General features: G+C 38.5%; 4 protein-coding genes across 4 annotated transcripts; 2 read left to right on the top strand and 2 right to left on the bottom strand.

Annotated features, from left to right (window-relative positions):
• Positions 1-390: 390 nt before the first annotated feature.
• LOC138588544 (glutathione S-transferase omega-1-like) lies at positions 391-3,791 on the top strand. The gene is made up of 6 exons (XM_069658732.1): positions 391-490; positions 2,281-2,389; positions 2,497-2,719; positions 2,823-2,924; positions 3,072-3,178; positions 3,435-3,791. The coding sequence occupies exons 1-6, from the start codon at positions 463-465 to the stop codon at positions 3,583-3,585; spliced, it is 720 nt and encodes a 239-aa protein (XP_069514833.1). The 5' UTR covers positions 391-462; the 3' UTR covers positions 3,586-3,791.
• Positions 3,792-4,538: 747 nt separating this feature from the next.
• itprip (inositol 1,4,5-trisphosphate receptor interacting protein) lies at positions 4,539-9,359 on the bottom strand. The gene is made up of 2 exons (XM_069658731.1): positions 9,273-9,359; positions 4,539-7,141 (listed from the first exon to the last, which is right to left on the bottom strand). The coding sequence occupies exon 2, from the start codon at positions 7,070-7,072 to the stop codon at positions 5,465-5,467; it is 1,608 nt and encodes a 535-aa protein (XP_069514832.1). The 5' UTR covers positions 7,073-7,141; positions 9,273-9,359; the 3' UTR covers positions 4,539-5,464.
• Positions 9,360-10,625: 1,266 nt separating this feature from the next.
• On the top strand, positions 10,626-11,798 carry LOC138588870 (cholesterol 25-hydroxylase-like protein). Its single transcript, XM_069659117.1, has one exon. The coding sequence runs from the start codon at positions 10,626-10,628 to the stop codon at positions 11,433-11,435; it is 810 nt and encodes a 269-aa protein (XP_069515218.1). The 3' UTR covers positions 11,436-11,798.
• Positions 11,799-14,855: 3,057 nt separating this feature from the next.
• fas (Fas cell surface death receptor) lies at positions 14,856-22,505 on the bottom strand. Its single transcript, XM_069658052.1, has 9 exons — positions 22,373-22,505; positions 21,825-21,922; positions 21,244-21,378; positions 19,787-19,907; positions 19,596-19,666; positions 19,390-19,491; positions 19,185-19,213; positions 18,854-18,881; positions 14,856-16,400 (listed from the first exon to the last, which is right to left on the bottom strand). The coding sequence occupies exons 1-9, from the start codon at positions 22,441-22,443 to the stop codon at positions 16,114-16,116; spliced, it is 942 nt and encodes a 313-aa protein (XP_069514153.1). The 5' UTR covers positions 22,444-22,505; the 3' UTR covers positions 14,856-16,113.
• Between the last annotated feature and the right edge of the window lie 725 nt (positions 22,506-23,230).

Below are 23,230 nucleotides of genomic sequence, written 5' to 3'. Positions count from 1 at the left end.
TACAGGGAAACCAACTGGCAAGTTGTCGCGTATCCCTGGAAACCAGAAAACTCTAGCAATCTGCATTTAATGCTATTGGCTGTTATTATCCCTGCACTCTTTACGTGATGTTAGAAAAGTAGGAAAAATGATTCTCCTCGTAGGATCGGCTCCCTCTTGTCGGAGCAACATCTGGGAAACTGAAAAAATATTGTGATACCCGACTTGTCGAGTTGAAAGAATTGAGCAGAAATATGATGGGCCATGGGTCATTTCTTTTATTTATTTACGTGGTGCCTGGGATATTTTTGTCTCATTTCTCATCGAGTATCTGAGGAGTACTTGAATGCAGGGTCTATGTGACACGCCCATACCGGAAGTACTGCACAATAAAACACTGAGGACGTTCCTTTTGCCGTTGTTTTCTTCATTCGTGCCAAGGCCATTTGTACACTGAGTTTATTTGCCATCTGAAGCAAAAACATGTCTACTGAAAAGTGTTTCGCCAAAGGTAAGACGTACGGCTATTACAAGGCTGACTTCAAAGGCTTCTTGCAAGCCGACCGCTGTTATTAGTCGCTTGCGAGCTAAACTACAATTAGCACAGTTATACTTTATCACTTCCTGTAATTTGATAGTCACGTGCATATATCAGAGGTGTATAAAATTATTTCTCATTTCACATTCTACTTTAAATAAATTGGGATACTAAAATGTACACGCTAAAAGATATTGTGGAGCCACTTGCAAGATGCTAAAGGAATTGATCAAATACAAGTTTCCACAAGACCAGAACCCTTACCCCTCTCAATTTCTGCACAGTCATTGTGGTTATGCTTTTTGTAACTTCTCCTGTTGCCTGCGCAGGCCGCAAAAATAAAAGTAAAATGCATTGGTCCATATATAATCAAATCCTATTACACTTGAGTATCTTTTGCTTTATTATGGAATTCAAACAAAGCAAGAACATTTTTCTGTTTAAGAAATTGTACAAAAATACTGTGGATAATTTTATGAATTACACTTGTAAATAGCGACTTAAATATCCAGGATCATTTGAAAAGAACTCATTGTAAAAGTTACTGCAGTTATCTGTAAGAAAAGATCACATGATCCCCTTTGTGTAATTGTAATAGGCTGAAAGGGTAGAGTTCAAATAGACTGTGTCACAATCTGATAGAAATGTGAAAGAAGTAAAAATGCATTTTAAGGTAGGGCCGTTTAAACAGGTGTGATGCCACCAGGCATTACATAAGCAACACCTTATTGCAGCCTGGTGGCCTTATATTTTTTTTTCCTGTGGTTTTCTCAGCCAATATATTTTGACTGTAATCACCCAAATGGTAAAGAAGAAAAGTTAGACTAATTAAGCACTGATGTAAAGAAAATTCCAAGTGTGTAGTTGTATCAGCCTTTTGATAGGTAAAAGCTGTAGGCTTGGACAGGGATAAGCGAGCCTGCTGTTTTTGTAACGTTCCTCAGGGTGGCATCAGAGGACCATTTCTAAATTCATTATTTACTAGTAAAAAAAAAGTTTATAGACATATATATATATATATATGTCCATTAAGAGCAGGCTCAAAGATTCTATTTTAAAGAATCTATTCTTGGTTTAGGAGAACTGTGTGATTTAGATGTTATACTAAAGCTTAGGGCAGCATTTTATTTGACTATTCTTATTTATTCAAATTTTGCACACCATTAAAATGATTGGTTATGGCTGGGCTTTTATGACTTGCCAACCGTCATAAAAATCATGATGGCAATGATAATATGTGCTCATCTGCGCTCCACAATCATAATGGTAATTGTACTGATAGTGGTGTGTTTATTACACCATAATCACAACTGTTATGATAACCACAGGTGTGATTTTCTTCAGTGTACCCAAACAAATGGCAGCGGAGAACAGTGCTATATTAGTCTGGTCTGCCATTTTTCTGTACTAACCGGGTAATCAAAAGTTAATTACTACTCATGATGCAGAAAGCTCTCTGTACAGTTGTTATACAATCTGGGTTATTACAACTGATGCATTACCGTAGATGCACATTTAAATGATGTAGCGGGTTGAGGTAAAGCAAATTTTAAACTGCTTTATGTAATTTATATAGTTTATCATGTGTTTGGTATTTAAAATATGAATCTACAAAGACACTATTAACTGTAGTTGTCAGATACACATAGATTTTAAAGTATATTATCTGAAATTATTGTAAGTTTAAGTACAAAATGGAAGCAACCAAAATGCGCTTCATTAAACTTTGTCCTTATTGGAAATTGTCTTTTTATTTCTTTCAGGAAGTGCTGCACCTGCACCAGTCCCCAAAGACCACATCCGACTGTACAGCATGAGATTCTGCCCCTTCGCTCACAGGGCCAGATTAGTGCTGAATGCCAAAGGGATCAAGTAAAGACACGTTTCATTATACATTGTTTTAAACCAAAGCATCACTAATATGAGTCCTATCATTTGTCTGTTTGATTACATTTGCAGAACCTTTTTGTGTGTTTCAGGCACGACACAATCAATATCAACCTGAAAGACAAACCTGACTGGTTCCTCGAGAAGAACCCCCTTGGCCTTGTCCCAACACTGGAGACCCCTGCTGGTGAGGTGATCTATGAGTCTCCCATCACCTGTGAATACCTGGATGAAGTTTACCCCGAGAAGAAGCTGCTTCCTTCCTCTCCTTTTGGGAAAGCTCAACAGAAGATGATGCTGGAGCATTTTTCCAAGGTATCGAGGTTAAAGACTCTAATCCAAATCATGGGGATTTGTTTGTATACTAGTGTGCTGTTACCTTCATCTGATAATCAAATCAGTAACACTCTTTTTACAGGTGACTCCATACTTCTACAAGATCCCAACAGGGAGGAAGAATGGCGAGGATGTCTCCGGTCTGGAGGCTGAACTGCAGCAGAAGTTTGCCAAATTGAATGAGGCAGGTTGCAAAGTTGGATGCTCAATTTGCCCTTAAAATGAATGAGTGCAATTTTAATGGAAATTATCCATGTGTAATAACTGTACTTAGCTAGTTGAAATATTTTTACTGGATACAACGCTGATGAAAAAAATCGTTATTTTATAGGAGCTTGTTAACAAGAAGACCAAGTTCTTCGGTGATGATTCCATCACAATGATCGACTACATGATGTGGCCGTGGTTTGAAAGGCTTGAGATCTTCGAACTGAAACAGTAAGTTATCATTTCTGAGTACATTTAAAAAATAAGTTAATTTTATTCCTAGATGCTTGCCAAAAACAAGGTAGAGTACAAAGGTAAAACCTGTACAATAAAGAGCAGAAATCCTCACAGGAAGATGTAAGGGAAGTCATTTTATCAATCTTTTCTTCACGACAGCTGATATGCCATTTCTTGTGGTTGACTTTTGTCCAGTGGCTGTTATTTGCTCTGAATGCTCTGAATGCTTTGATTCCCTTTGTCCTTTCAGGTGCCTCGACAGCACTCCTGAGCTGAAGCAGTGGACTGAGCGCATGGTGGAGGACCCGGCTGTTAAAGCCACCACTCACAGTCTGGACACCTACAAGGCCTTCTACAAGAGCTATGTCGACGGGAAACCCAACTATGACCTGGGCCTGTAGAGACAAAGTGATTGAAACCTTAAGCCTTCTTTTTTTCATTTTATCCACGTCTTTAGTCACTGTTATTTAAAGAAGTTTACCAAGAAGCAAGTTTGACAGGCTTTATTTTGCGTGAGCCATTTCTTCCTCAGGCTCTGTGCGCTTTCCCTTACAAGGGGGCTGTTTGACGCATCATTTGACTCTTCTTCCCAACAATTGTAGCAATCACGTCAGTCGAGAGGAAGTCGTTGCTGTAATGGTAAGGATTTACAAAATGTTATTTCTGCAAAAAAGCAACACTTTTGCTGCATTTAAGTTAAAGGAAATCTGACAGAAAATAAGTATAAATGTGAAGTTACTATATTTATTATACAACTCAAGTCACTCTTAATGCGTCCCTATTGTTTTATAACACGACTACTATGCATTGTAGAGCTCTTAAACCTTTAACTTGATACAGCATACTTAACCATTTAAGAATTGCATTTAGGTCAGACCCTATCCAGCAGTATGTGACAATTCCTTTTTTGATTTCATCGACTGAATATGTTCTGTGATAAATACCAATAGACAAACCAATTCTTTAATCTGTTACATTTGCTTCGGAAGGCTGCAAGTTCTATCTATAGTTTTCACCTCTGTAACTGCAAGCACTCCTTCAGTGGCTGTACTCACGCACAGTCCAATAATTTTGCTATTATAATGCACTTCCTCAGCTGAGAATCATCATCGCTTATAAAAATAAGTTAGTCAAAGAATTAGTGAAAGGACGGCGCTTTTTATAGGCAATTTGAATCCAAATCTCTGAAGTTAACCTCCAACAGAGCAGTTTAGGACTGCAGCGTAAGATGCCATGGTGAACACCTTGATGAGATTGAAAACTTCTTCAAAATAACTTAAAAAACTTTCAAAATAAAAGAAAATATACCGAAGAAAAATACACTGAAATATCAGAATGAGTTTACAATGTTTTTATTGGACATTTAAGACTTATTTTTGTAATGAGGTTAAAATATGAACTCACTCTAATGGGAGTGAGGCTCAGTGAGGTTAATATGACTCAATGTATTTTTCAATAATCCATTTCAGAATTTGGCACTTATTTTTTATCAAATATTGTACATGTAACATCTCTGGCTTAAATCTGAATTTCCCATCTGTATGACAATAAAGAAGCAAAAAGATGCATCCTGTTTGCCTCACTTATTTATTTAAAAATGAGCTTTACCAAAGATGTCACATCAAAACTGTGGAAATTTTAGAAGCAACACTCTGCCTTCCAATAAACAAAGTATTTTACAACATTTAATAGCTGCCATGATACATTTAATAACATGAATAAATACAAAACACTGATATACTGTTAGGTAAAATATTCCTGTTAGACTGCTGTGATACAAGAGGTATTTGTGGTTTATTGTTTCCCCCAAAAAACAAAAGTTCCTTTTTTCAGGAGAATGGTGAAAAGGATGATCCTTCCTGTACATTACTGTTGCTGCTTATTTTAGAGGCAGTAGTAGTTATAAAACTAGCAATAAGACTTGAAAGCTTCAGGAACAGTTCCAAAAGATGAACTCTACACAAGTAAATCCTGTAGGACACAGATTGTCCTGCCAATAGATTTTGAAAACAAAAGATCCCTCTGCTGAAATGCTGCTAATGTTGTTTGGGGGAGATATTCTCAATACATTTCTCACCATGTCAAGTGTAAAGAAAGCAGCAACAGAAAACATGTCTAAATATCAGCCATAGCAAAATAGCTGCTGCTGTATTTTCACCTTTTCATCTCACGGCTTTTATATCTGGTGCAACTTGTTACATTATTCTTAGTAACACTGAACGACATGTGCAAGTGCTAAAAATAGAATAGAAATAGAAAATAGACACACATGTCCAAAGCTTACAAGCTTTCATCTGGGCTGTGGTGTAAACCTCCGTTTGACAAGTGAGGTGTGTACTCTTGTATGAGCACATTTGCATTTCTCAACATCTCTTGAAAATGTCTGACTGTTGCTGCATAAAGCTTCCCCTGCAGCACCAGAGATCGCAGCAGATTGACCGGCTCTGCTCTGCAGATTACCTCAGGAACCTGGACGTCTTTTGGCACTTTACTGTTTCCAATAAGTACATGATGGAGTCTCTTCTCCTGCAGACTCCTCTGCAAGAAGCAAAACATGTCCCGGAGCCTGTGCTCCAGGCTCTCAAAGCCCCAAGAATAGGAGCTTTTACTCAGCAACAAGTGCAACAGAGCAGTCTTAAAGTGGTAGTTTGTGAATGCACTTTTTCCTGTGAGCCCTGTCTGCTTCCTGTGTAGGAAAGTAACAATCTGGAGGCAGTGCAAATGACAGGAATGTTGCGGTAGGCGTTTAGCAAAGTATTTCAACAAATTCCTCTCGTACACAGCTAAAGAAAGGGGCCAGTATGGGTCAGGAGGGCTCTCACACTCTGAGGGAAAGTGGGAGACAAAATAAGCATCTGTGTCCTCCAACTGGACCACCGGTATGATGTTCATCACAATGACCTTCCCAGAACGGAATCGAATTTTCAGCGCGCCGGCAGCATCCAGGTTGCGGAAAGTCACCTCAAAGTCGTATTTGTGAGAGATGCGTCCCCATGCTTTGGTTACAGAGATCTGGAACCACTTCATGACTTGATCTTTGGCGAGGAAAGGTGTGTTCCTGGAGCAGAGGAGCTCGTCAGGACTGTGGTCCACTTTGAGGGTGTCGTTCCTGCTGTGCAACAGACAAAGCATGTCCTCTCCCAGGTTAGCAGAGCCACAGAGACAGCCGTCCTCGTTCTCGTTGGTTACCTTTATCTTCCCACAGGCCTGCATGTCAGGAGGCACGTCACTGAAGGGGCTGCACCAAAGGTGGAACTGAAAAGAGTGCGGATCTGGAGGCGAGAAAGGCACTAAGAGGTCGCACATCAGCGGCTTGCACACCTTCCAAGATTCGAACATGCTTCCAATCCCAACAAAGTCCCCCACTTCCATGTCCGCCTCCCTGTCACACACGCTCCTGAGCGATTCCAGCAAGTCGTCAGCAAAACCCTCGACAAACTCCCTCACCCTCCAGTTTTCGTGGGCTGAAGTGTAGGTGCATTTGTCACAGAAGTTGCGCAGGACGTCCTTATCCAGCACCATCGTAAGAGGACTGACAGATCCACTCTCTGATATTATATCGTCATCCTCATTGGGCCTGATTTCTGAGTCAGAAACTTCCACCCTGCACATCTCGATAGTGAAGAAAATGAGGAATGACACAGCGCTCCAAAAGTACCAACCATAACCCTCCTCTGGGCTGGTTTCTTCCTGCTTTGACTCCAGCTGTGAAAGCTCTTTCTCCAGCCTGGCCTGCTCCCTTTGCAGCCTCTCCTCGTGCTCTCGCATGCGAGCAATGAGCTCCTCGTCCTGGTCGGGGAGTGTGGTGTTCTCTTGAGGAAACAGCGAGGGATGGTTTAATATGGCAGCGGCCACCACCATACACACTCGAGCAATGGCCCCCTGCATCTTCTAGTTGTTTCTAACCCATGAGTTTAAAAGCACTTTACAGACATCCGGGCAGCAGCAGGTCAGATCCTGAAACAACAAAAGTCGATTTAAGACAAAAATATAATTGGTGTACTGAATAAAATTTATGCAAATAATGGTTTATATTTTTAAAAATTCAGTTATTTCTGTAAAGCACTCAACCCCAGGGGGAAGCACAGATTGTACTCTTAATATAGAGGCAGTGGGCTGAGTGACGCACTCGTCCAGTATCAGACTGTGCAACATGGGAGGAAGGAAGATCGAGCCCTTCAGAAGGTCGTGCCCTTCTCTGATAACCCTATTTAGTAACAAACATGTTGCCTGTTAACATTCACATCCTGTTAACATTTTGTCCAAAAATAAAAATATAAGACACCTCCCCTTTTGGAAATTATCCACAGGGAAAAAAGTGAAACGATGTGGGAAACAATGACATTGACATAATTATATTCTTTCCTGGACGTCATACGGTAGCCGTATGACGTAAATATATTGTATGCAATATATTGTACAAGCGAGGAAATTACATAAGGCTCCTGCTCATGTTCCACGCCCTTTAGCACAGAGAAAACTGCTAACTCAAACTATCATCATTGTAAAACATAAAACACTTATGACATGCTCAAGGGGACTTCCTGCAAATAAGTGAAACCAGAAATGGGAAGTGCACGCGCATCATGATCTCACTTTAAGATCATGACAGTTTTAGCTGTTCTCTGTCAGAGTTAAGCTTAAAATGGCAGAGCAGTAATAGTAGAGTATGTGAGGCCACAGAGCCAGGGTAACTTCCCATGACTTACTCACTGGGATGTTTTCCAACACTTGCATAGCTCAGTCCATCCAAACAAACATGAAGCGGGCCTCTGCTACGGCTAAAAACAATGTATTTAAGATCATCTCTTGTTACATAACATTGTCTATTGACGTCAACATAAACAACAATGGGGAAAGACTGAGAAAAAAGACATTACTCAATTTAAAACATTAATTGGTTTTGATGCTACAGCCTTTGTCTGATATGAACACTAGCTTAAAGATGCTAATGTTAGCTAATGTAAGCAAACCAGTTTATCATTATCCCATTACGTTAAGTACAAAGACCACTTTGTGGAAATACTCTGGTACAATCAAAATACCACGCATTAAAAAAAAATGTATTAACAGCACAGTATTTATATTATTGGAATATTATGTATGTGTACATGTATTAACATGTAAGTAGCCTTTTGCAGCTTGTCAAGTTGGAACTGACTTTAGAGTTTAACTCATACAAATACTTTATATTTGATCATTTTTGTGTAAGAAATGTTAACCTTTTTAACCTGTTTTGTGACCAGTAAAGTTACCAAATTCAAGTGAACCTAGTTAAGTAAAAAGTAAATTTTTCAATAATTTTATTTCCACTAGGTTATTGCTTTATACACACTACAACTGCCAGCCAAATACTGTACCTTCAGTCTAGAACCTTCACTTTAGTTACTCTGTACTTTGGAGATTCAGATTAGTAATACAACATATTATCAACCAATGAATCATGATATATCATTAAAGAATCAACTACCCAGAGGTAGCTATATATAATGTTATAACATTTATGTACACATCAAGGCAAGAAATATATTTGGAAAAATCCAATAATATATTAGAAAAACGAGATCCTTAAATTGATCATTCTGCATAAAAGCACTTGGTCCTTTTTTACTTATTCGAGTACATAATTTGAATACTATTTTAAAAATGCACTACAGTACATGAGTAACAAAGTAAATATATCTTGAGCTCTCGATGTCAGGGTGTAGCTAAATAACCAAACTCTCTCATGCTATAGCGTCACTTCATACGTGTGAAGTGATGTCGTTTAGACACATTGCCAACGGTTCCCTCCTCAGTTGTCGTAGCAACAAAATAGTGACCAGCTCATCACGGAAATGTGTTGACTGTGAAAACATTATTCCAGACATATGAGTCACTTACAGCAAACAAACGGTGCTTTATATGATGCTTTGTAAAACTTTTAAACGAACTAAAGCAACAACTTTATCGTTTACTTTCCGAAAATATGAGGACAATGCATACATTTAGCATCTTAATCTGCATGTTTAGCTCTTCGTCGATGTCCTAGTCAAGAAAAATTATAATTTTAGAAGATACACGGTGTAAAAGAAGTGGCTAACCCTACCTTTGCTCTCTTCCCTAGCTGAGTTCATGCTGATAAAGTCGTGTTTAACGGGCTCTACGGTGAGAACAAGCTCGTCAAACTCACGAGGCAAACGAGAAACAGTTGTACAGCTTTTTTCTTACACATTTCCTGCCTGAGTGCTCCACCCATACAGAGAAAGACCGCCCAGCTTCCTCTCTGCAACCAACATGGATATTTTTAACTGTGAGGAGCAGTTTCCTATAATGTGTGCACAATCACAGTGTTTTACTTAATGTCATCCAGTATTTTTTTTTTTTAATTAATTAGCCAGAATAACAACATGCAACTGCAAATACACGCGTGATGCTGTTAACTGCACAATTTTTATGTAATTTTTTTTTACTATTACGATAGTTTTAATCCACTAGCTTACAGTTAAATTGCTGTCTGGATCAAAGAGTCATTGGTCTGGGTTAAAAAAACAAAAACCCCGTCATATTCAAAATGTGAAATTGTTGGCTATAAAGCAGCTAAATGTAGCTCTTGGTTAGCAAAAGTACCTATATGAATATAGTCAGCAAATTGGAATTAAAAGTATCTAAAGTACACAAAGCAGAAAAAATGGCCCCTCTGCTTGATAATATCATATCATATAACACTATATAAGACTCCAACTAGACTATACACAATTTTAATTACAGATTAATCTGCATCAATCAATTTTTGTCTTGTTTTGGTCCAACAACAAACCTTAAAATGATAAAAATTATTGAAATACTTAACTAATTTAAAAGTGAAGCAGCAAATCCTTACATTTCAGAAGCTGGAACCATAAAATGTTTTGTCCTTTAAAAAAAAAAGAAAAATTAGGACATGAATCGGGATGCATCGAAGTGTAAATCAAATTGCAATTAAACTAACTACAATAAAAGTAAAACCCTCTCTCAAATGTAACATTTAAAAATGAACAAGTTGGGCCTTTATGTTGGTTAGAGGCTGCCTAAAATATCTCAGCTATTCATCCACAAGGTGGCGCTTTATGTTTGAGCAAAAGGGAAAAGTAAAGGAGTGCAGGACACAAAAGATGCAGTTTGAACACAACTTGTCGCTTAGACTACTTTCACCAACTTCTACACTGGATCATATTCATTCTTTGACGACGACGACAAGAATATGTGTCTACGGTGCAATAAAAGGTAAAGTATAGCAGCTTTGATATGACTGGATAAATCTGTCATGGAAACACTGTGGCACTGCGTTTAGTGAAAACCCCCCAGGAAATTCTTCAAGCAAGTATCTTGCACAATGACTCGACACTTCATTTCTACACTTTCACTCATTCAGCTGTGATATAAAAGGCATCAGACGGTGAAGTTTTCTCAGTCTGCAGAGATGACCGACTCAGACAGTACACAGAGGCTCCTTCTGCAGAATCTTTGGGACTGGTTACTTCAACAGAGCCTCCTCAGATCTCCATTTTTCCCTGTTTTTTTCTCCCTGACTGTTCACCTGAGCTGCTGCCTGCCTTACATTTGCCTGGATATGCTTTGTTCCAGACTTCCCCTGGTACGTCGCTTCAAGGTCCAGCCTCAGAGCAGGCTGACATGGGCGATGGTTCGGAGGTGCTTGTGCAAAATCCTCCACAACCACGTCTGTTTCATTCTCCCGCTCTCTGTTGTGCACTGGTACTGGAGACCTGTGTCGTCTCCTCCTCTGGCACCTGAGATGTGGTCTGTTTTTACGGATGTTCTGGCCTGCCTCCTCCTGTTCGACACGCAGTATTTTTTGTGGCACCTGCTGCATCACAAGGTGTCCTGGCTGTATCGATTCTTCCACAAGGAGCACCACTTCTACACCTCCACCTTCTCCCTAAGCACAGAACACACAAGCGCCTGGGAGATGTTGAGCCTCAGCTTCTTCACAACCCTGAATGCAGCACTCCTCGACTGCCACCCGCTCACTGAGATGCTCTTTTATATCACTCACATGTACCTGTCAGTGGAGGCCCACTCAGGATATGAGTTTCCCTGGTCGCCACACAGACTGGTACCCTTTGACCTCTATGGAGGAGCTCGGCATCACGACCTCCATCACCTCAAATCCAAAGTGAACTATGCGCCGTATTTCACGCACTGGGACAGACTTTTTGGCACCCTACAAGAAGGAACACACAGGAAATCAGACTCCTTAAAGAGGTTATGATTCTCAATATATTGTTATGTGCACCTGTACCGGAGACCTGCCTCGTCTCCTCTACTTATACTTCTGATCTGGTCTGTTTCTACGGATATAATATGGAGACATTTCATGCAGCATCTGATTCAGATCAACATCCAACTTGTTCATTTTCAGGTGTGATGTAAGAAAAAGGTTTTACTTGCATTGCAGCTAATTTATTTGTAATTTCATTTTCAATTTTCATTTTCCTTATTCAAGTAATTTATATTTTTTCACCGTCTGTTCAGCAGCAGAAAACACATGATTACAAAGATTGACTTTTATTTAACCTTGATACTCGAGGATGCTGTCATTTTTAAAGTATTTAAAAAGACCTAATGTTGTGTTTCATGCTGAAAATAATAAATAAAAATAAATTGTGTATTTCGGGCTGTTTTTGTTATTTGCAACAGACAGAGCATCTTAATTAATAGCAGAAAAATTGATTTTATGCAGGAATTACTTTGAAATTTTTATTGTATTTTATGTATTATATTTTAATGAAATCAAGCTGATCACAACATCCATTCACTATAAGGGAGAATATTTAATATTGTTATTAAATAAATAGTTGTGATATTAATTCTTATTTTAAAAACTTGTTGGCTTTGGTATTGATTTTTTAAAGGGATATTCCACCAAAAATTTAATCTTAAAAGATATAATCGCAAAGATTTCCATTTACATAAATGTCTGTTCAGTCGCTATCTATCGCCGAATGAGGCCTATGGCCCACTGATGAAAGCCTTTGCATTTGCAGTATATAGTATTATTATGGACTGGGTGTCTGTGGCGACATTTGCAGAAAAGTGAGGCGTTTTCCATCACCCAGCAGTGGTTGGTCTGCCAGAGAGGGTAGGCGGAGCTAAGCGGCTGCTTTTCCGGTCTCTGCAAGTGTTGTGAGAAAACAGTAATCTACTATGGCTGAACAAACAAAGAAAGATTGATGACTACAGGTATAACTTCAAAAATAAGTGAAAATCCAAAGAAAAAGAAACAAATTCGACGCTCAAATGAAGGCAAACTTTCTAAAAACGAAATCGACCGTCAGCGTCAAGAGTTACAACCGTTACGAAGGGAGCCAACTGTAGATGTCTAGATATCGGGGACATATGAGCCACTGATTGCCTTTTATCGCCATATGGTGCCGCCAAATATAACGAAACAGAACTGAGATTATATCTTTAACTCTAAATCTTCCCTCCCTGTATATATTGCAACACAAAACTGACAGGTTAAGGGACTGGTTAAATTTTTCTTATCAATAAATAGCCAAATAATAGTTTGTTTAAGTTATCAAATAGAGTGCAAAAGGCAACTTAAAGCTATTGACCTTTCCCCTTTAAACCCAGTCAGTTTGGTAAAAATTGCCCTTTTCTGTTGCGCAGGAAAAAGGAACTTGAACCCAAGAAGCAGAACACAGACACTGAGGCTGGTTTCAAAACAAAAGGGTGTATTACAAACTCAAAAAAAGGTACAAAGGTGAAGGCAGGGCTGAGGTAAGAGGAGCCAAGGTTCTTTTCCTGAGGGAGTAGGCTGGTGGTGGGAGCAGGTCCAAGGCACTGTAGGCAGAAGAAATAAGGGTAAGAGAAACAGGAATGCAAAATCTGGAGAGCAAGAGGCCGAAGCGTAACGACTGTCGAACTGAGCCTACGATCTGGCAGTGTGGTGGTGAAGAAGCCGGGTATTTGTAGCTGAGTTGATTAGATGATTAGCAGCTGCCGACTGGCTCCCACACACCTGAACCCACTCCTGTAATTAAGCAGAGACAGACACACAGAAACAGGGAGGGAGAGAAACCTCCACTCACCGATAAAATTAATTAAACTTGATGTTACTCACTACACCAGTGCTCAGTTTTGATAAAGAGTGTTAAAAACTCTTGCAGAATTGAAACATCTTTTGTAGTGGGACAAACAAAAGTGAACAAGGGCACATCGATGCCAGTGTCGCAACTTTGGGCCGAGTGATGAGAAATGAAAGTAGACAATGTGATCGGCAGCCCCAAAATAACCGGACTAAACAGATGGTCTTCCTTCCTCGTTCATTTACGGGACAGAAACATGAATATGGTTTGGTTTAGTGTGCTAACTTTCATTTATCTGTAAGGGTTTTCCTAAAGTTGAAACCTAAAACACTGAATGATTATGTGAGAATATTCTTGTTTTTTTAATGAATGAAATAGTGATAGTGTAGTATCTAGTTTTGTAGAATAGGTCAGAAATTTGCCATTTTAACTTTAAAGGTGATCTTCATGACTGTACGTGTAAGAACTAAAAATAGCTCAGTCAAAAAGGTTGACGCCACCTTCTTGTTACCGTGACCACTCAGGGTTTCACAGAAAGGAGCCCTGATTGAGCAATTAATCAACTATAAACAAAAGGGAGAGTAACTACATGTCCTGGTCATGTCACCACATCTAGCCCACATATAGAGTAATACTGATTAATAGATTGACGGAAAGTTAAACACAATTTTGTGATTCATATTTATAGTTGGGGGTTGCCCAGTGTTGCAGTGGTATGCGCTGTCATCTCACAGCTAAACAGTTGCTGTTTCGAATCTTGAGGTGATGGCCTTTCTGTGTGGAGCATGTTCTCCGTGTGCATGCGTGGGGTTCCTCCAGATGCACCGGTATACTCGGTATAAACCGGATACTCCTCCCACAGTCCAAAGACATGCTTGTTAGGTATTTTGGGGATTTTCCCGTACATGTCAATGTGATTGTGAATGGTCTCTATGCGTAAGCCCTGTGATTGACAGGCAACATGTCCAATGATAACTGGGATAGGCTTCGGCCACCCGCAGCCCTGAACAGAATTAGTGGTATAGATAAAGGACTTACGGATATTTAAGTTGTTAATTGAGAGTTAATCAACACAAGTTTTGGCCGTTTTGATACTACACCAATTCAGTAATTCTTTTTTTTTTTTAAAAGATTATTTTTCTAGCTTTTTGCCTTTAATAGATAGGACAGCTGAATAGAGACAGGAAATGTGGGGAGTAGGGAGTAGGGGGTGACACGCACCAAATGATCGGCAGACCGGGAATCGAACCTGCGATCAGTGTGTTGAGGACTGTAGCCTCTGTATATGGGGCGCCTGCTCTACCGACCAATTCAGTTACTCTCAATGTAAAAGTTACCAAAAAAGTATTTGTAATCTCCTTTTTGTCTTCTGATATTACTGGATATGTAACAATTGCTTAGGCATTAACACAACAATGGGTGTGCAATAACGTGTTCATAAAAAAGAGAAATTACTTTACTTTAATACTTACAACTTCTTTAGAAGTGGAGCTTATGAACTATAGAGTCACTTAGCAAATCCATTTGATAATTATGCCTCAAGGACAGCTAAAATAAAAATCAAGTTACAGTTTCACAACAAATAAGTAATCAAAATCCACTCTCATAAAATGTGTTTATTGGTGTTGATTGCACAATAAACAAGCTTAGGCAAGCTTCAAGTAAAAAAGACAATGACACATAGAAATTCTGCTGAAACATAATATGTCAACACAGGATGGGAGGCAGAATTCTGTGCATGCATTGTGATAAAAAATAATTTGTGGAAGTAAATACTGACACACAACTTCTCAATACATTACTTATAAGGAAATGACTCCTCCACTGTAGCACCGTGGAAGATCACAGGACCCTTACATTCTGCTTAAAATCTTTTCTATTAATAATTCAACTCAACTATGTAAACATAACACCTGGTACAAAGTACAAGGCGAGAATTTCATGTTGCAACTATTCTGGCAAAAATAATTGCGGTTCAATACAGTTTCCTATTTATCAACATATATGCTTAAAAACTCTTAAAATTGCACTAAAATATGCTGGAATCACAGTGCTTTTACACAATCACAAATAGGACAATCCTGTTTATTAGTCCCCATCCCTAAAGTAAAAAACTATCTAAAAATCCTGAATAAGATGATCATAAATCATGATCCCCCCCGCGTCCATTAAGGTTTAAAACAGGCAATATCGACCTATATACACATACACACACACACACACACACACACACACACACACATAAACTTATCATGACCTGGATGACACGATAAAAATCCTATAATACACAGCTGTGTTCTAATTTGATTCTGAATAACAGCATTCCGAGGTTTGATATTTCTTAATAGCATACTGTTACTATGAAGAACCGACCTTTGCAAGAGATGCAGCTCTTATCACAGAATCTAGAGGACTGACAGCAATAGACATCAGACATCATATGACATCAGCAATAGAGGTTAAAAGACGCTAAAACTGCAGACTCCACCAGAGATGAAACTGATGAGGGTTACGATGGTGTTAAAGATGGGTGGAAAAGAAAAAGTCAGCAGACTCTGACAGTGACAGGAGAGAAAGCCTTCACTGGGTGTTGGCTATGCACGCAGCTTTAACTGTGAGTGTAAGACTATTTTTAAGTGTAATAAATATCATTTTTTAATTATTAAAATTATTTCCAAAACAATAATTTGTGTAAATTGATTAATTCCAAAGTAAATATTCGTGTAACAAGGGTGATCATGTATAGTCAGCAGGCTGTTTTAGTGAAGAAACCCTTCTACCTTTACATATCGTCCCATACCAACACAAGACATCATTGCAAATATTCAAACAGGTGCTGAAAGCAGGAATTTGAAATCAACCAGCCTTACGCAATATATTCAAAACTGCATCTGCTGTGGCATTTTTCTCACTTTTTTCTAGCAGTTCAATCAACTTTCCTGGAGCCTCCTTGCCCTGTTTTTCCACCCATTTCCTCAGAAGTTGGAGTGTCGCTTCCTCAGAATCATTTGGGTGGTCCAGTTTACAACAATCAATAGTAGTGTTCGCTATCTTGATACGCATTGCTAGTTCCTGCATGTCCTTCCATCCAATTGCTTTTGCAATGTCAGGCATGAGAGGCTGCAGATCCACATTTGGAATTTCTGTGAAAGACAGGAAAAAGGGAATTAATTAAACACATTTCTCTTTTTGTGAACAGTTAGAAGAGCTAGAAGTGAAAATCTGAAGTGAAGAAACAACATTTTAAAAGAAAATGTATAGGGCTGTTTTAGTTGAATCAGATTTGGTTATACAAACATCGACTATTTGTTCCACTGTGTCAGCACCGCACCAAGCTCCTACATCCTAAACGTTACATTAAAACATTCTTAGCCGACTACTTTCTTAGTGTTTCAAGTCAAGTCACTATCTTTTTTTACCGTATCATTTGACCGGATGAAAGGTTCAAAGCTAAATGAGCTAAAGTTGCAGCAGTGCAGCAGAGAGATACTGATTTTTAAAGTAACAATCTCTTCCTCAGCGTCACTGCTGTAAAAAGGGTGTGTGTCTTCTCCATTTCTTTTCTGAAGTGGACTTTTGTTGTTTATGTGGCTGTCTTTACTCTGTGCACTGCTCTGCGTAATTGTTAAGTTAAAGTGTACCTTGGACTTTAAGGGCTGGGTTGTGATCCAGCTTTGTTGCTACATCATAATGTGATATTATTTTATTGGATTTTTATTATTAAAGTGATAATCTCCAAGATTTTCATTTAAACAAATGTCTGTTAAGTCACTATCTATCGTCGAATGAGGTAACACAATGGTGATTGAGCCTATGGCCCACTGATGAAAGCCTTTCATTTGCAGTATTACAGACTGGGTGTCTTTGGGCAAGTTTTGTGGAAAAAAATCTCAAGCAGCGTCCAGTTAGTGACGCGTTTTCCATCACCCAGCAGTGGTTGGTCTGCCAGAGAGGGTAGGCGGAGCTAAGCGGCTGCTTTTCTGGTCTCTGCAGGTGTTGCGAGTAAACAGTAATCTACTATGGCTGAACAAACAAAGAAAAGAGCGATGACTACAGATACAATTTCAAAACTGAGTTAAAATATAAAGAAAAAAACAAACAAATTTGATGCTCAGATGAAGCAAACAGTCTAAAAAGGAAAGCGACCGTCAGCGAGGAAAATCAAGAGTTACAACCGGAGCCAACCGTGGACGTCACACATGCAACACTGTCTGGATATCTGAGGTATAGGTGCCGCCAAAGAGAACGAAACTGACATGTTCAAGATTACAACTTTAAATTGAAACTTTGTTAAGTGTCTTTGTTGGCTTATAATCACCAGGGCTGTTTATTTTGGAAAGGAGACCTCTGCGGATAATATCATTTCTGACGTTTCCGACTGCTAAAAGTTTTTATTGCCGCTGTTGCAAAGTACTCGCTAATTGTGGTATTACTGTAATGTTGGGTCTCTCCTAATAATACAACAAAGAGTACGGTCTAGAGCTGCTCTATTTGTTAACTGTGAAAAAAAATCTTTATCTTCAGAAAATCTTTATCTTTTAGAATCACCACAGTTTTTATGTGTCATCAGTTCAATATTTGATGGTCATGGTCTGCTTCTGTTTTGCCAAATGACTTTTGACCTGAAAGTGATGACCTTTTTTTGACCTTTGATTTTAAATGTGATTGCTTCTACATTTTTTTCTATATGAGACATTTGAGGGAAACATTGTCATCTGTAGCAAATGAGTTAAGGCCTAAAACAGTTCCAGCGACTTTTAGACTTAGACTTAGACTTAGACTCAACTTTATTGATCCCTTTGGGATGACTCCCTCTGGGAAATTCAGTCTCCAGCAGCTTATACAGTACAATACAATAGGAAAGAATCAGCACACAGAGGGTAAAAAATAAAGATCAAAATATATATATCTATCGATATATATATATATATATATCTATCGATATATATATATATATATATATATATAAAAAGTACAAAATTAGATAACAAAATATATAAAATATACACTCTTAGAAAATATACAAGTAAACAGTGGGTAATTGATCTGGTATTTAGTTCGATTAAACTAAATTAGGTTATTGCACTGTGGTATTAGGTTATTGCACTGTGGTGAGAGATTATTGCTTTTTATTGCACATATGACCCTTTGAGAAATAAATAAATGTTACTGTTGAATAAAAGAAGATAACTACTATTAACTTTGTGAGGTGAATTAGTGGCTACCGCTTGTGAGAGAGTCTGTCCCTGTTACCTCCTCCCCCTAAGTGAGGAGTTGTACAGCCTGATGGCATGAGGGACAAAGGAGTTCTTCAGTCTAAATAACTGAAGAGCTACTGGAGAGGCAGCCGTCTCCCACAGCGCTCAACTACTCACCCAACTCACCAAACTCTCAGAACTGATCAGTCTATCTTTGTTGATTAATTTGAAGATATTCCCGTAAGGGCTTCCTGAGATATCGAGTGGATAGTCAAAACTTTTTAAAATAAAACACTTTGAAACAGAGAAATAATCCATTCTGATTATCACTATAACATCTGACAAGCTCAAAATATATAAGAAATAGCAACAATGATGTAAAAATAAAAAATGCTTACCTTTCTTACCTCCAAGAGGCTGCCCCTCCTGGAAAGCAGAAGCAGATTTAGTGTTAGTAAAAGATTTACTACTTAAAACTGAATCAAAGAGACAAACATGGCACACCACAGCACTACTGACACAGATCGACAACACCAACAGCTTCAGACAACTAACCTGCACCTCCTATAGAAAGGAACAGCTATGCCAAAGAGACAGAAAGGTGTTTATCATACATGTACAAGTGGACACGTGTGAGTGTGACAGAGGCTGTTAGATGGACTCTGAAAAACAGGACAAAGTGCAAACATCCTAAAACTTTTTAGAGTTATAAAAAGGACTAAAACTTACCTCGTCATTTCCATTTATCGAGATGTCTTCTATCAGATAAATGATGAGATAACGAGACACAAATGTTCATTAAAGTACAACAACAGAATTTATATGAATTCAATGTACACAGAACCTTGGTTATTGTTACTGTATTCGCTTTAACTGAGAGACACATGATGTTCTAGTGCCCTCTGCTGTCGTGTATCGTTGTAGAAATACTCACCTCGTTTTGTCTTTTTCCAAAAGAACACAGCAGCCGCTACTAAAGCAATCAAAGCTAAAACTCCAATCACTATGCCGGCTTTTCCTCCTGCTGAAATTCCATCTGAAACACAAAGATGTGTAATACGTTAGTAAAACACAATTATGACATTTCTGTTGATAAATGACCATCATGATTTAAGTTTAACTAAAATAACTAAAACATACCTTCATTCTTCTCATTGCAGACCGTATTATTTGTGCCTACACAGGGTACTTTGACCCCCTCAGCACCGCACCTTGAACACAATAAAAAAAATGAGCACGAGTCAATAAATTGGCGACTCTTTTTTGTGTTTTCTTGCATTTTTTAAACAATGATTTTCTAAACAACAGATATTTGAGGGACAACAACTTACTTGTGACAGGTTTGGCAGAGTTTACAGTCTTTGTCTGTGCCACTGCTGCAGTAGTGATCCTTTTGACATCCACACTTTGCGTCGCTGGATTGGGTACAGGGCTCGGACACCGCTAGATTTTCTTTAAAGAAAGTATAACCAAAAACCTGTCATGAAAGGGGCTGACAGACCTTTGCATTGTTACAAACTGTATTCTTCTTTTAAAAATGACATATTGTGTTACTTGTTAAAGGCTGTTTTACACATTAATATATCAAGTATGTCCTATCTAAATATATATAGATATATATATATGATATATAATCAGCTCTTTGTGAGTTCATGTCCGCATCCTAGAGTAACGCTAGGGACGATCGCTAACTCAATGTTTATTTGAATGTTACACTGGCTTCCTTTGTGTTCTGTAGCGTTATCATATCACGGTCATCCTGTAATTAATCATGCTAGTGGCGGGCTGGAGTAACATTCATAGTAAAATAAAGTGTGCTAACGTTAGCCTGCAGCAGTGCAATGCTGGCTGCGGTCTACTGCAGGTTGAGCTTGAACATTCTGCCTAGATGAGCCTGTACAGGCCTACCAACCAATTTCCATTGTTTGCTCTGTTATATCCAATTGCTACTACATAGTAGAACATAACACTTAGAAATGTCTCTGAAACGGTACAGCAGAATAGGCAGGGCGGAAAAAGTAGCAGGTTGTAGGTTGGCGGAGGTGGCTGCTGTATGGCGGAGGTGTGGCCAAACAGAGCGTTTGTTTTGGTTTCATGCTGGTGCTCAGGTGCAACATCTACTGGACATTACCAGAATCTTCTATATAAAACAAGGTATTTATTCTAAACTTTTCTTGGATGCTTTTATGTTGATATCCGTATATCTCACAGTGTGGTATTAATTGCGAGTAGGGCAACAACCATGTATGGTGTTCTTATCTCTTCCACTTGTCATTGACGTGTGTTATGTGGAACATGTGCAACATATGTTGTTTGTGGCTGTCAGTGGTATGTGCTTCTCTGTTTACATTAGGGCTGTCACTCTGTTTACATGTTGGTTGTTTGTTTTTACTGTTTTTTATTTATTAATATGTGGAGGCAGATAAATTCAAGGTCAATAGAAAATTATATTGTATCATATCATAACCAACCAAATCACTTTCATAATCAGTTATTCTGATCTTATTAATCCTAGTATAGAAATGTCACAAGATAGTGAAAAATGTTAAAAAGAGGCTGTGACTACACCTCACTCCTTTACTGTTATTGTCATATGAATACATTTGACATTTCTTTTGTAGGTTTGTAAACTTGTATTTCTTCAAGAACAGTGACAATAAAGATTTTTTGAAGGTTGGTCACTCGGTCTTCCAAATGATGTCAAGTTGCAGATGAGATAAAAGTAACAAATGGCCTGTAAAACATGTCTACAGTGAAAAACAGTTTTGTCTGATTGAGGTCTCCTTACCATTGGGGTGTGAGCAGGATGTGCAGAGCTCACAGGACTTGTCATTACTGGGATGACTGCTGTACTTCCCACTTTCACAGGGCTCACATTTTCCATACTGTAGGTGGTTAATGCAGTGCTTCACCACCTGCAGACCTACAGTATGGACAAAACATATTCTCAAAGCCAATTGGGTGCATATTATGCAGTACAGACAGACAGACAATACGTACACAAGATATCCCAGTAATCTAACTAAGAATTTGATTTATTAATTATATAAGCAAACAATTGATTTTTTTCTTCAAGAAGCAGCCGTGGTAGAATTATCCAAGCCAGTCAGAAAGCAACACCATACAAGTTAATGGATGTGTGACTTTGTTAAGGCTACAGAGATAAATTGAGTAAAGGTTTAAAATAGGCCATACAACAATGTTATTCACATTTTACTTAAGAATGGTATCATAGCCCCTTAGCCTCAGCCTTTGACTGAGGAAGGCATTTTAAGTCTGCTCAGATAAAAATACGTAGCTAAGATAACTGTTACGTTAACTGTTTTTTTATATTGCCATTCATGCCATTCTCATAAAATCGACACTTACCTATCCCACACTTGCAGCAGTCCCTGTTCTCGTGCCTGTATTTGCCATCTACGCACTGACCTGTCTCTTCAGTTTGAGATGAGGCTGGAGAAATGGACCTGACACAGCGACGGAAAGCGAAAGTGAAACTAACAACATACAGTTTAACGCTAGCTTAAAAATAAATATATGATAAAAAAGGACATATATTGTTCTCGTCTACTCTTAACGGTTGGTTTCACGTAAAAATTTGAACTCAGGTGTTATGGTGAATCCTGTTACCCGTCGATTTATTTCCCCCACCGAGCCCCACCTTACTTAGCTCAAACACCTCCACCCTAACTTATATTAAACATTTTTCTTCTCGAGCTGATACATATATCTTACCAGTAACCTCTAAAGTTACATTCAGCGCTTTACTATGGAAGACATTTGTTTAAAAAAAACACAGAAATTCTAATGAGGCACTAAGATGCCCGTTTCAGCTAACGATACAGACTTCCTTGTAACGTCAATCTAACGACAAATAGCTCACAAACTTTCTCGCTTTTGTCTGTTACTTTACTTACACGAGTAGGAAGAGTAGGAAGAACAAAGCGTAGATAAAACAGGGAAGCAACTTGTTCGACTTTGCTGCCATCGCACCACCCTGAGCTGACCTTAACAAGACTGACTTCTCAAACCGCCCTAGTACACAACAGTACAGTGATCACACCGGCGCTGCGCATGCGCATGCGCGCTTTCATTTTTAAGTTACAGTCACCATGATACCAGTCATCATACATTCATGGTATTTAGTTTTGTGAACACAAACGCAGTTCTCGACGTTTTTGTTACGTTAGAGAGTAAATATAGACATATGCTTATTTTGTGTTATGGCTAACCCCCACAGTACTAACCAATTATAACAGCTGAGGTCATAAGTGAATCTTCCCTCTATGCTTCCTCTCAGAAATTTTGTTTTCATTTTTTGAGAGAGGTGAGGGAAGTTTGGGGAACTTCTCAAAATATATAATTTATCCAATGTTATTTCTTTCATTTAATTACCTGTTCATTTCTACTTACCATACAAATTATTTCCCAGCATGAAGGTCTGAATTGTGTTTCAAAGTCATCTCCAGGCAGCTGAAAACATTTCTGGGGGAGAAATGCTGAGGCCTATATTCTATTAACCTAATAGAAGTTGCCTTATGAGTTTAAAAGATGTGAAATCAGTTGATTAAATAATCACCACATGTAAGTTTTGACAGCAGAAACACTCATAGATTTAGTTTTAATTATTTCATTTCCTGTATAAAAAAAACCGTTCATAACTGCATTACTCTGTTGTTGCCAGTAGGGGGTGTTACAGCTCTTTATTTGTAGGTTGCAAGGAATTAGGAGAAGTAGCTGATTAATGTAAATCAATGAAATAATATGGAATTTCT

The sequence above is a fragment of the Semicossyphus pulcher genome, unplaced genomic scaffold (genome assembly GCF_022749685.1).
Source record: "Semicossyphus pulcher isolate SPU_LCO1_2020_fin unplaced genomic scaffold, fSemPul1.0.p SCAF_12, whole genome shotgun sequence".
Lineage (NCBI taxonomy): Eukaryota > Metazoa > Chordata > Actinopteri > Labriformes > Labridae > Semicossyphus > Semicossyphus pulcher.
Note: the sequence above shows the minus strand (reverse complement) of the source record. Positions and strands in the feature narration are given on the sequence as shown.